Source organism: Eleutherodactylus coqui, chromosome 7, assembly GCF_035609145.1.
Source record: "Eleutherodactylus coqui strain aEleCoq1 chromosome 7, aEleCoq1.hap1, whole genome shotgun sequence".
Classification (NCBI taxonomy): domain Eukaryota; kingdom Metazoa; phylum Chordata; class Amphibia; order Anura; family Eleutherodactylidae; genus Eleutherodactylus; species Eleutherodactylus coqui.
This window is the reverse complement of record NC_089843.1, coordinates 132,376,114-132,388,539: the sequence shown is the minus strand read 5'-3', so window position 1 is coordinate 132,388,539 and position 12,426 is coordinate 132,376,114. Positions and strand designations below refer to the sequence as shown.

General features: G+C 40.7%; 1 protein-coding gene across 1 annotated transcript in view; it reads right to left on the bottom strand.

Moving 5' to 3' along the window:
• Nucleotides 1-10,408, bottom strand: part of INPP4B (inositol polyphosphate-4-phosphatase type II B) — a 519,946-nt gene extending 509,538 nt beyond the window's left edge. Inside the window, exon 1 of the mRNA XM_066573709.1 lies at nt 10,146-10,408. Within this exon, the coding sequence (XP_066429806.1) occupies nt 10,146-10,233 (88 nt within the window). The 5' untranslated portion in view covers nt 10,234-10,408. The remainder of the gene's footprint in view (nt 1-10,145) is intronic.
• Between the last annotated feature and the right edge of the window lie 2,018 nt (nt 10,409-12,426).

The following is a 12,426-nucleotide window of genomic DNA, read 5'->3' as shown; positions in this document are numbered from 1 at the left end:
AACTTTTTTCTATCCTCTCAATGATGGTTAATGCAGATCAAGTAGAATTTGTCCCACAGAAACAGGTTCCCGATGGAATCCATCGATTCTTAAACCTTATTAGAGCTGGTGTGCTTGGTCGTATACCATTTTTATTTATAGCGTAAGATGCAAAAAAAGCATTTGGTCAGATACTTAGAAGCTACTTTAGAAAAATATGTTTTCTCAGGTCTCATTAAATCTGCAATGTTATTGTTATACTCGACTTTATTTGCATAGGTGTTTACATCTGGGTGTATTTCCGTTTTATTCAAAATCTTTAATGGCACTCGACTGAGATGCCCTCTTTCACCCCTTATCTTTGCTCTCCTTATGGAACCTCTAGCTGAACAGATTAGAATTAATAAAAACATCAAAAGAATTTAATTAGAACATCAGACACACAAAATAGGGCTCTATGCTGATGATGTCATCTTGGCAAAAACAGACTCTATCTTTTCCTTAAATCACGCCCAATGAGTACTCTCTAACTTTGGGAAAATTTTGAACATAGGGTAAATAACCCAAAATTGTTGGGTGTTGAGATTGATGATAAAACCAGGCAACATATAATCCATACCCTCCTGTTTGTATGGAACAACCACTATACCATATTTAGGCATCCATTTAACAAGCCCTAGCTCCCCTACACTTATTAAAAATTGCTTGCCAATGCTTAACTAAATTCCACAACTCATAAATGACTTCCATAAACCCTTTAACGCTTGGGCGGGAAGGATAGAAACGGTTGAAATGATGGTCATATTCTATGTATTTTTAGAACCGTAGTGATTCCTATCCCAAGTTCCTTTTTCACTAAGCTTCAATCCATTCTCAACTATTTTATTTGGGGAGGCTCTCAGGCTAGAATTAAAATTTGTACTTTAGCTAAGCCCTATGAAATAGGCGGTATGAAGGCCCCTGATATTAAACGTTATTTCTCTGCAGCAATTCTAGATCAAATTAAACACTGCTGGGCTGCCTTTAAAAAAATAAGGGTTTCAATCGAATCAACCACTTTGGGGGCTGCTTTGATCTCCTTCTTGGGAATTAAACCTCCTTCTTTCCTGCTCACTCCCTTCCAAGCTTACAAATCTTGGTCTCTGTCTGGCAACAATATGTTTCTTCATCAGTATATCCTTTTCTGATCTCGGACCTTCCTCTTTGGTTTTATTTTCTATTCTTACTGATTTTGAGTTTGGAGCTTGGGAATCTTTGGGCCTAAAAAATTGGTAATTTATATGAAAATAATTCTAAATTAGATTTCTCTACTAATACCTAGTGGTCTGTTTTTTTGCCTTTTTAAGATTGCAACATGCTCCTTTATATGTTCATAAACTCGCTTTTTCTCGGTCTGCCTCCACCTTCTTTTCTCTGTCCACGCAGACATCCAATGATAATTCCCTTTTTCTAGCATTTCAAAGTAAATCTTTTTAAACAATAATTCCAATTAGAAGACTGGAGGATAGCTCTCTTTTGGACTAAAAAGGTCTCACATGGAATTAGTGAGGATGTATTTAAAATTTCGACTCCTCCCCAATGAATGCTCCATGGTTGCTGAGTCCACTGAAGGCACATAAATACATGCAAGCGGTCCTCAAGTGAACACTCACTCCTGTGGACTGCTTAGTTAAAGATCATTTGCACGTATTTATGTGTATTCAAGAACCAATGAGCATTACGTGGGACGGTTAAATGTTCAAAACAAAGGTAGGAGCCAATTGGCATTCAGTGGGAGGCGCACACTAAATAAAGGAACACCTCCCTGCAAAGTTGTTGGTTAGTCACTGAAAGACAAAGATTACCTGTTTACATCAGGTGATAATGAATCAACCAACAACTATTTTTAGGTGAGCTAAAACAAAGTGACTAGTGAATCAATCCTTGCTTGTCATTCGGTTGGTGGCCAAGTTTATATGGAACAACTGTTGATTACATTTGCTCTAGCAAGCAACTATTCGGATAATAGTTGTCCTGTGCAGGACAGCAGGAGGTCTTCAGTTATCTCCCGATTCCTCAGTTTGTTGTTGGGGCAGTTACTATGCAACTGCTCTCATAGCTGACCAGTTGGAGAGAATCAGCTGGCCATACTTAGCCTATCGTTGTTAGAGAGAGGAGTGTCTGGGTAACCTGTCTTTAAATATTATTGATTTTTGCAGTGTGTGGTAATTTATAGCTATTGCAATGTGTGTTTATTCCAGTCCACCTTGTCCTAGTTGTGAGTACTGAGTTCAGTCTATCCAGTCAGGGTGTCTTGTTCACTAATTATTCCTAGTCCAGTCTATGTTCCTCTTGTGGTCTCTTGTCATTCATTGTTTAATTCTGCCTGCCTTGGTTCATCTCTCAGCACAGTTTGGATTCTTGCCTAGGTCCTAGTCCCCTCTTGTTCTCAAGTATAACGTCAGACTGGGATGCTGGAAGGAGTTACTGAGGATGAGTGGCATCTGGTATTAAAGGGGTTGTCCCGCGGCAGCAAGTGGGTCTATACACTTCTGTATGGCCATATTAATGCACTTTGTAATGTACATTGTGCATTAATTATGAGCCATACAGAAGTTATAAAAAGTTTTATACTTACCTGCTCCGTTGCTAGCGTCCTCGTTCCCATGGAGCCGACTAATTTTCGCCCTCCGATGGCCAAATTAGCCGTGCTTGCGCAGTCCGGGTCTTCTGCTCTCTTCAATGGAGCCGCTCGTGCAGAATGCCGGCTCCGTGTAGCTCCGTGTAGCTCCGCCCCGTCACGTGCCGATTCCAGCCAATCAGGAGGCTGAAATCGGCAATGGACCGCACAGAAGAGCTGCGGTCCACGGAGGGAGCAGACCCCGGCGGCCATCTTCAGCAGGTAAGTATGAAGACGCCGGACCGCCGGGATTCAGGTAAGCGCTGAGTGGTTTGTTTTTTTAACCCCTGCATCGGGGTTGTCTCGCGCCGAACGGGGGGGGGGGGGGGGGGTTTAAAAAAAAAAAAAAAAAAAAACCCGTTTCGGCGCGGGACAACCCCTTTAAGTAACAAAGTCAGGGAAAGCATTAGGGAAAGACAGAGGGATATCATTCTCTGGTTTCTATTTCGATTCCATACAATCTATTGCAGTCTCCACTGCTAGTTTCATTATATTCATCAACATCATTTGGTCACCATTGCCCTCTGCCCCTATCATCTAATTCTGAGTCCCTAGTTGTATTTGTATTTCACATATTGATACATGTTTAATATTTATATTTCTTGAGGTTGATATACTATTCGGCTCTACTGTAAATCCTGGGGTTATCTGAGTACAGACAGACACTGTTAGTTCCCAGAAAAGGCGACTGCTAAAGGTGAAGACGAATTTGCTGTTATTATTACACATTCCCAGCTTTGACTATACAGTACAGAGAGAAAATGCACAAAACTACATTAAAGCTGCAAATTGTGAACACTGCCTTTCTAGATATCATTAGGGGAAAAAAAAGAAGTCCTCCTGCCCAGATTGCTTTGGAAAGCCCCATCTTAAAGTTCCCTCTTCCTCCTCCCCCACACAAACATAGTTACTGTAACAAGTTTCAATAATGTTTTGTAGTGGTGGTCAAGTATGAATAGGGCCACTTCATTCAAACTTCTCTTCACTAATGTTGCACAAGTGAGGAGGAACAAAAGACTCCGGTTCCAGCATTTATCAGCTATTCTGAAAGCCCCTTTAATCTGAGAAGATTTTCCTCTCAGACCAGATAAATTCCATTCATCATAACCTTCTTGAGATAATTGAAGTGATAACTGCTAGTTTTGTAAAAAGAAAAAAAAAAGACCTCAAGGCTTTTGCCAATATGTTAGCACCCCCAGATAGAACCGTCCACTGCAAAATCACAAGAATGAACAGTGAGAAATCCACGAGCAATGTGAGTTGTGATCTTGATGCCAATGCTTAAGAGCCTTACTGCAACTTAGTGCAAAATATACTATCTTAGTTACAAAATCTGAAATGGTCACTAACTATTCAAACAATTTATGCTTATATGTATGATATTAGTAAGAGTGCAAATCACTTGATTAACCTAAAATGATGTTTTGTGCTGAACAATCACTCATTCTGGTCTTCCAAAATATCCAACACCAGTGGCAGCATATATGGTGCAATAAAATCCAAACTTTTTATTCTTCCATAACAAAGATTAAAAGCAACGTTTTGGCCTCAGTAGGTCTTTTTCAAGCTTAACAAAGGAAGGTGATGACTCATGCTGGCCATAGAAGTCTATGGAAAGGAGAGTGGGCTGGAAATATGCTGATAGAGGGAGATTCACACAAACACTACCTGCAGCTAATAGTGCTTGCCTGGTGTGTTATAGTTATTGGCATCATTGCTATAACATTGGTCTACAAAGTTACTGCCAGTCATTTTTGTTAAAGGGATATAGATTGCAGTATTGTTGTACAAATGGGTTTAAATCTTAATAATAATTAGAGATGAGCGAGCGTACTCGGTAAGGACAGATACTTGAGCGAGTATCGTCCTTACTGAGTACCTGCCTGCTTACCCGCAAAGATTCGGGTGCCGGCGTAGGTGAGCGCTGTGTTGCAGGAGTGAGCAGGAGGGAGCGGGGGGAGAGAGAGAGATCTCCCTCCCGTTCCCCCCCGCCACTCCCTGCCCCCCACCGGCACCTGAATCTTTGTGGACGAGCAGGCAGGTACTTGGTAAGGATGATACTCGCTCGAGTATCTGTCTTTACCGAGTACGCTCGCTCATCTCTAATAATAATATATATTTATAATGAACTTCAGAAAAATTTATAGATGAAGCAGAATGGAAGTTTTTATTTAACAGTCCTTTTGTGTGCCATAATAGTTCACTCTATTTGTGCGAAGTCAGGCAAGCGTCTGATAGAAGCATTTGTTCCCTATGTAGTGTTCATATGTCCCTCTTTTACAGCCACAAAATACTCGTGCCTGCAAAAGATAGGACATCCATGTGCAGGGAAGGTCCGTGCTGCGCGTAACATATCCCTGTGGGGAGTCCCCTCATCACTAGACACTGTAACAGCACTGTCACAGTGTTCAGTGATGAAAGGACTGCAGCAGGGATGAAAGAATTCCCTGCCACAGCTATCAAAGCTGTGGTAGAGAATCGCAATGTTCATTGCTTTCTGTAATCTGTAAGATCCTCCCTCTGCAAGAGGAGGCTGGTATCCCTTCACTCAAGGATTTGTTGGTCTTGCATGCCTGTATTTGTGTTAGGTGTTTAAACAGTGGCTGGTCCAGTGTTTGTGCAGGTGGCCAGACATTAGGTGTGGATAGTCCTGTTCTGTGTATATGGTGTGAACAGTGTCATGTTCTGAATGTCTGTGCTGGTGGCTGTTCTATGTGGTTGTTCTGTCTTGCATGCTAGCCCTAGTGTGTTGGTGTGTGATTTTTGTCCTGTGTGCCAGTCTGTCTGATTCTGTCTTAACCCAGTGCGGGGCTGCCTTTATCGAGGCGATCGCCTTGCTTATTAGGTAGGGTCCTGCTATTCTCCCTGCAGCTTGGGGTCAGTTGTCTTGCTAGTGTAGGGACCGCGAGACATGAGGACCCTTGATTGCTGGGCTTGCGGCTTAAGTGACTTGGCCAATTCACAAATGAATCCCTCGGATTTATTACAGCAATTCCATCTATTATGAGTGTTGGTTTCCTGTTGGCAGTCCTTACCCTTGATCATGTTCATGTGGGTCTGGTGCTTATGTCCGGTAATGTTCGTGTGGGCCTGGTGCTCACTTGCCCACATGAACGTAACACTTTCAATGGGGTCGGCACCGCAGCCGCCCCATTGAAAGCAATGGTATGCAGGCAAGCCCCACAGTGATTTTCGGGAAAGGGCTTGAAATATAAGCCCTTCCCTGAAAATCATCACTAGCTGCTGTAAAAAAAATTTAAAATATATACATCAGCTTCTGCTGCTGTCGGGGTGTGTCTTCTTGCTTGGTCCTCGGCACTGCTCTGAAGCTCTTTCTGCTGGGCAGGAAAATAAAAATCCCTGTCTCCAGAAAGTGCTGGGTCTGATTGGCTTATATTTTAAGCCCTTCCTCGTAAATCACTGTGGGGGTTGCTTGCATCCCATTGCTTTCAATGGGGCGCCTGCAGCCCCAATGAAAGCAATTGAAAGCAATCGGAGAATATCGCAGTCCTCTGCACAGCTGTGACAGCTGTGGCAGGAGATTAATTCATCCCTGCAGTCCCCGAATCACGGTCTTCTCCATATGTTTTCAACAAGGCTGGCATTGCTGGCACCAGCCCCATTGAAAGCAATGAGCATGGAGCTACAGTCATGCGCATTTTTAAGATACGTGGAGTGCATTTTTTGCGCACATAGGTGCACAAAAAATGCTTGTCTGATTGAGCCCTTAAAAGGTGCTCTGCCATGAGCAAATCACAGGAGGTCCTGCTGGAAGGGAAATGAAGCATTACACAGCACTGTTTGAAATCAATGTGTCATGCATGAATCAAATTGGTCCTCCAGATGCTCGCCAGTGTGAAGGCGCCCAAAGGGTCATAACTTATGGTGGCTATAGTTGGTGACAGGTTATCTTTAAGAGTAAAGAGGGCTGTAGTGACTCAACTTAGATACATTTGTAAACTAGAATGCACTGCTCTGTTTTACAAATATAACTGTACACCAGGCTTTTGTAATATTATACTATTTTTTTTAGAGATGAAAATAAGATGAAACACAAAATCCATTTGTTTGGATCTTGTTGCTTCAGAATCCCTGGATGGCATTTCGCAATTCAGAACACTTTTCTCACCTTGTGATGCACATTTTCCAGAGTGATTAAAAGTTTTTACCACAATTCTGTGTTTTTAAGTTTGAAACAGCATAAAGATCACAAACCAGTACTCAGTTTTACTTTTGTTTAGTCAAAACAAGAAGCACAGAATGGCCACCAATGGCAAAATTTTTGGAAAGTGGTTTGGAACTTTCCTATGAAATGTATTGTTTGACAATCTTCCTATTAGTTTGGCAAACACATATTTAAAAACAGGAAACTAAGCTCAAAATAAAAGCATCATCTGTGCCAAATCTAGTTATAAAGTAACAAAACAAAGTTATTTGTGTTGTTCAGACATAAAAACATGGAAATCAAAAGTAATACAAGAATAACACAAAGACTAAAGGCAGAAAGGAGAAGGAAAAATACTGATGAATACAAGATCTTTAAAATAAAAGGCCACCTTGCTCTGAGGAAGCTAATAGAGAGCATTGTAGCAACTTTGCAATATCATTTGATCACATAATACATGTGTCATCCTATTTAGTATCTACACTAGGGAAAAATCCTTTATCTGCTGATGAACCGTGGTACAAGCATTTATATGCATTGTTTACTTGAAGGATGAATAATACAGATTATCATCATCTATTCTTCACCAGAAGGTGGATTCTAATGTAGCTTTCATTGTACTTCTTTACAAAGTCAAGATATGCTGTATGTAGTATCCATTAAACCTCTTGTGTTCTCTATGCCTGCTCAGATTCTCATTACTTAGTACTTCTCTTACCCTTTAATTTTCCCATTATTGCTTCTACAAAAATGACAGATGTTGACTCTTCATCAGATTTATAGAGGATATGTATTCCTGAGGGTGAAAAGCTGTGATTATACCTCTACATTCCCTTAAATCAGCAGGTTTCAGCAGCCCTGGGTATACGTAGTCTTTCCAGGATTTACATGTGACTCTTTTTTATATGGTACCTCTGTGGTCCCCTTCCAAGACTCACATTTTATAGACTAATTACAGTCTATTTCCAAACTTTATTCTCCACGTTATTCATGAATGGAGGCAGAGTTCTGTAAAGCCAAAGATTTTCATGATGGACGCAAACTGAATGCATATTGCTTTTAAGACAAATATTTTATTTTTTTAGGACTGGAGTTTTTTTTAAATTTGCAGTACAGCTGTACAATTAACTTGCAAATATCAGTTAACATACATGACCGTACTAAAGAGCACAACATCTAAAGTGGTGAATACATTAGATCTATGTTGTCCTCTACTGATAAGAGCAAGGAATGTGGTACACCTTGTAGTAGATCCTAAGAGATCTTTCACATATGCAGAATATTTCTGCAAGGCACACCTAAGGATACAGCTTAATCTGCCACTGTGGATTTTGGCTCCATAACCCATATATATGCAAATGAATGTCGGTGTAGAATTTTCTGCGTTTTTAGGTGCGTCTTGCAGAAATTTTGCACGTGTGAAAGGTCCCTAAGGAGTTTGAATCTTTTCTTCAGATCCATCACTTTACTTGTCCATTGAAAAGAACATGTGCACTTGAAGAACAGCACATTAACTTCTGTGCAAATCTAGTACCTTCAGCAGCTGACAATATCTGCAGGCTTCAAGTGAAATCAACTGCTTACAAATGCATGTTACAAAGAGGTAAATGTTACTGAACAGAGCTTCAAAATACCCCACAGCACAGCTATCTAATTCCAGATGGCAATCATACAAAAACTCCAGACACGTTGTATGTGATATATATTGGATACAATAGTGTCGAACCCTGTAGCTTGATGCCTGTCTCCTGCTGCCAAACTGTGTTGCTATGGACACGGGATAAGACGAGACTAAAACCGAATTAAAACTAAATGTGCAAGGCAAAGATACACTATATACATTGGAAATATAATTACCATCATTTAGTCACACATATGCTGTAGGAAATAAACTGGGATAACATAAACATCTATGAAGCCTGGTCATTAAAGAGCTGCCAGATTCAGAACTGGCTAAGAAAAAAAAAATCAGAAAAAATGTTGGTACTAATAAGTGATGTCCTCACGTAGGAGCCCAGTGAATGTGCAAGGGTTAAACTTCTAATCAGGTTAGAAAAGGCCATAGAAATCAACTTTGCTCAGAGCTGTGACAAATGAGATGTTCAGAACATATCATAAAGCTCTAGACTAGAGAAGCTGCATTATGCTGAGTATCCGGAATGTGCTAAAGGTTTATTGGATTACTACCTACACTATTCCCCATATTATGGAAGAGCTTCCTGTAAATTCCTACATGACAAACTCATTCAGTCCAATGGGTTGGCATTAATTCTGACAACAATGGAGCAATCATTACCAAAACAAGCCAAACGCCAGCATGTACAGATGTACCAGACATAAATTTGCCCTTTAATACTTTGAAACTGCATCTGGATACAGTATCATTCTGAGAATTGTAACTGCAGGTCTACACTGTGACATCACTGTGATTTGTGTCAGTTCTTACATACCTGTGATCCTATAAGATAACATCATGTGATAATACAATGTGATACTATATCATGATGGATGTCTGATGTATCCATTTTTAAAGTTCCTTTACTACTGAAATGTTCTATGCCTACTCTAGTCCTCTGACCAAAGAGGATTTATCCTATTCTCCCTGTGCTTCTGGCTAGTCCGCTAATATATTTGTAACAGTGGTTGATAAGATCTTCATACCAATGAAGACTGTATTTTTTGCAGTTATGGGAGACTGTAGTTGGGTAGCACAAGCACTAAGTAGACATCACTTAATGCTCCTATAACTGCTATGGATCTCCGAAAAGTTAATTAATCCAATAAAAGATATGATACATTTAGCACTTTCTGCAAGCTTGCATATCTACAAAAGTGGTCATATGATGACGATACACTTACAGATACATCATAGAGTCCACATGCAATACATATAATAATAACACATACTACTAATGATCTAAGTATGCATTTCAAACCATAACCCATTTCAGCTAGGGTTAACATTCATCTGTATTCTGTCACTTGATTTCCCAGAAATAGACTAAAAATATACTAATACAATATCTAGCATGCCCTGCTAAATGAAAGGGGGAAACAGAAGTTGTGTACTCAGTCCCAGGTGAAGGAACTGTGTCAGAAGTAGTAGCTCCATTCAATCATCTTTCCTACAGCTATGTTAGGCATGTAGTGAGTGCAGTGTGTGCTAAAACATCACATCACATTTAAGTGTTAGCTTTCCTTGGCTGTGTGCAAACAAGACCAGCTCTTCTTGCATAGCCCAGCCAGCCAGTTAGGGAAGGGTTAATAATTGTAGTTTGAACTCCGAGAGTGTTTGCACAATAGATATGAATAATGGCATGCTAATGGAGCTGCTGCACTTACTTGTGCACTGTGATACATCATTCTCCCCTTCAGCTGGAGAAATCAGATCCTGGGCTGCATCACAAGTCCTTTCCTCCTTTATCTCCATGATCAGCTTGGACAAAGTATTAATTCTCCTGTATGAGTTCGCTGCTTAGTGCCACTGCCCAAAAATTTGCAGTTCACCTTGGCTATGGCTTCAAGAAACAGCTCCTTCTCCCCACTGTGCAGGATCTCTTCAGCCACCTAGACAAGAGAGGGGCAGGTAGCAGATAGCAGCAGCAGCACAAGTGATGCTGTGCCTAATACAGACCATTATACATGTATCTTCCCTGTCACTGGAGCTCACACCTAACACACCTCTCCACAATCAATCCCCTGTTGCTTCTTGTTCAGCTCCTGCACAGTCCAAGCTTTGCAGCAATTAATACATTGGAAAACTAGGTGGCGGAATTATCAAACCTTCTCTGCTCTATAGGCTGTGCTGCTCAGCTGGCAGCTGCTGGAGCTGCAAACCTTAACAAGAATTCAATACATTAGCTGCAGCAGCAGCCTGACAGAGGGAGCACAGGGACTCACTGGGGTGAACATGTCCATCATCTCCTCTATTAGCCCTGTCCTTTATGTTAAGCTTCCCATCTATCCATGTCACAATGTGGGGATAATTCAGGATGACACAGCATCTTCAGCAGGCAACAGGTTGAATGTGGGAGCTGCCAGCCTCATTACTTCCCATGGTGTCTGTTGCTGTTCTGCCTGATAAAAGTCATAATTGTTTCATGAGTGACCTTCTGAGAAGAAATTCCAGAGCTGATCAGAAAATGGGGAAGATTTGCTTCTTCTTATTTCTCTGGCAGGAACCATTTCAGTCAGTTAAAGTTAATGAGCCATATTTGAAACAGACATATATTCATTAGGATACAAATAAAAGAACTGACTGCTACCAGCTGCCCCTTAAATGGCACAATATTGGGAAATGCAAAGTACTGCGTCTTCTGCTATCTAAATCCCCCCTCCTCCCAGCTTTTGCTTTGTCATTTCCTCAGAAACACATTAAATTGCGCCGTAAACTGCTCTGTGTTTTACAATAAGGTCACAGTATGTAAATTTATGATTCATTTAGAAGACACAATTTCTTTTGGATCCCATCTCCGGTTATTACACTGTATATTGTATACGGGTGTATATGTGGAATGTCAGCCTGAGTGCTTTACCTACATAGAATTAGCCAAGAATTTTATTCTATAACTGACTACAGTCAATACACAGAAGTACTAGAACTCTTAAAAGTGAATTCCTTACCCGGTTATATCATTAAGTGGTTTATTAACCGTAACATATCAATACAGAATAGAATTTGCTAAATGTTTAATATGTTATGAGGTTCTGTTGTGGGAAAATATGTCAAACTGTTAGTTTTTTTCTGTTGTTGCCAAATGATTCCAATAAAAGAAAATGGATGCATATTATTGTAGCTTCTTACATGAAAGCATAAGCATTGTTATTCTGATAAATAGAGCCATGCAGCTGACCTGCCAATATAGTATATTCACTTCCTAGAAAACACAAATGAAATATTTTATATATATATGTAAAAGAGATGTTGTTGCAATATCTAGAGTGGGAGTACCAATTTCCTACAGAAGAGGGCAGCAGAGTCCTAGTTAAGTTGGCCAAGAAAGCAATTTCAGCTCGGACTGGAAGGAGAGTGAAGTGGTGTGTAGCAAAAGAGAATTTAAAGGTGAGAAGTGCAGGGAGAGTGGCAACTTTCCATTATGGGTGGAATCATCCAGTAACCAATGATCTTGTGCAATGTTTCAAGAAGTAGTGCAGGAGTTGTGGCAAGAAGGGAAGCTGATCATTTAAAGGAGCAGTGGCACAGAGTTAGTGAAAGCCATGAAACGAGACAGCAACTCAAGAGAAAAGCTAGCTTACAGATGTTTCATCAGTGATAAAATACAGCATGACTCTAAGGTTACGTTCCGTATCACCTGACCAGCGGCTCAGCGCTCACTAGAGGCTGACGGAGGGCTTGTGCTTGGGGGCACTGACTGCGCCATGTATTCCAAGGTGAGGGGGAGCGATGTAGCTGCTAAAATCAGCTGGGTATCTGCAGCTGGCTCCTGGTCAAAATCTGCACCATAGGCACCTCTTATCCTTATTTCTAATTCCTCTGAGCCATCCACAGTCAACCGTTTTAAAGAATATCTCTATAAACCATGCGGTAATCTTGACCTTCAGATTTTCTATGGGTTTCTTTTGCCTACTGAGCATGCTCCTGGTCTATGTTATTTTTACTGAT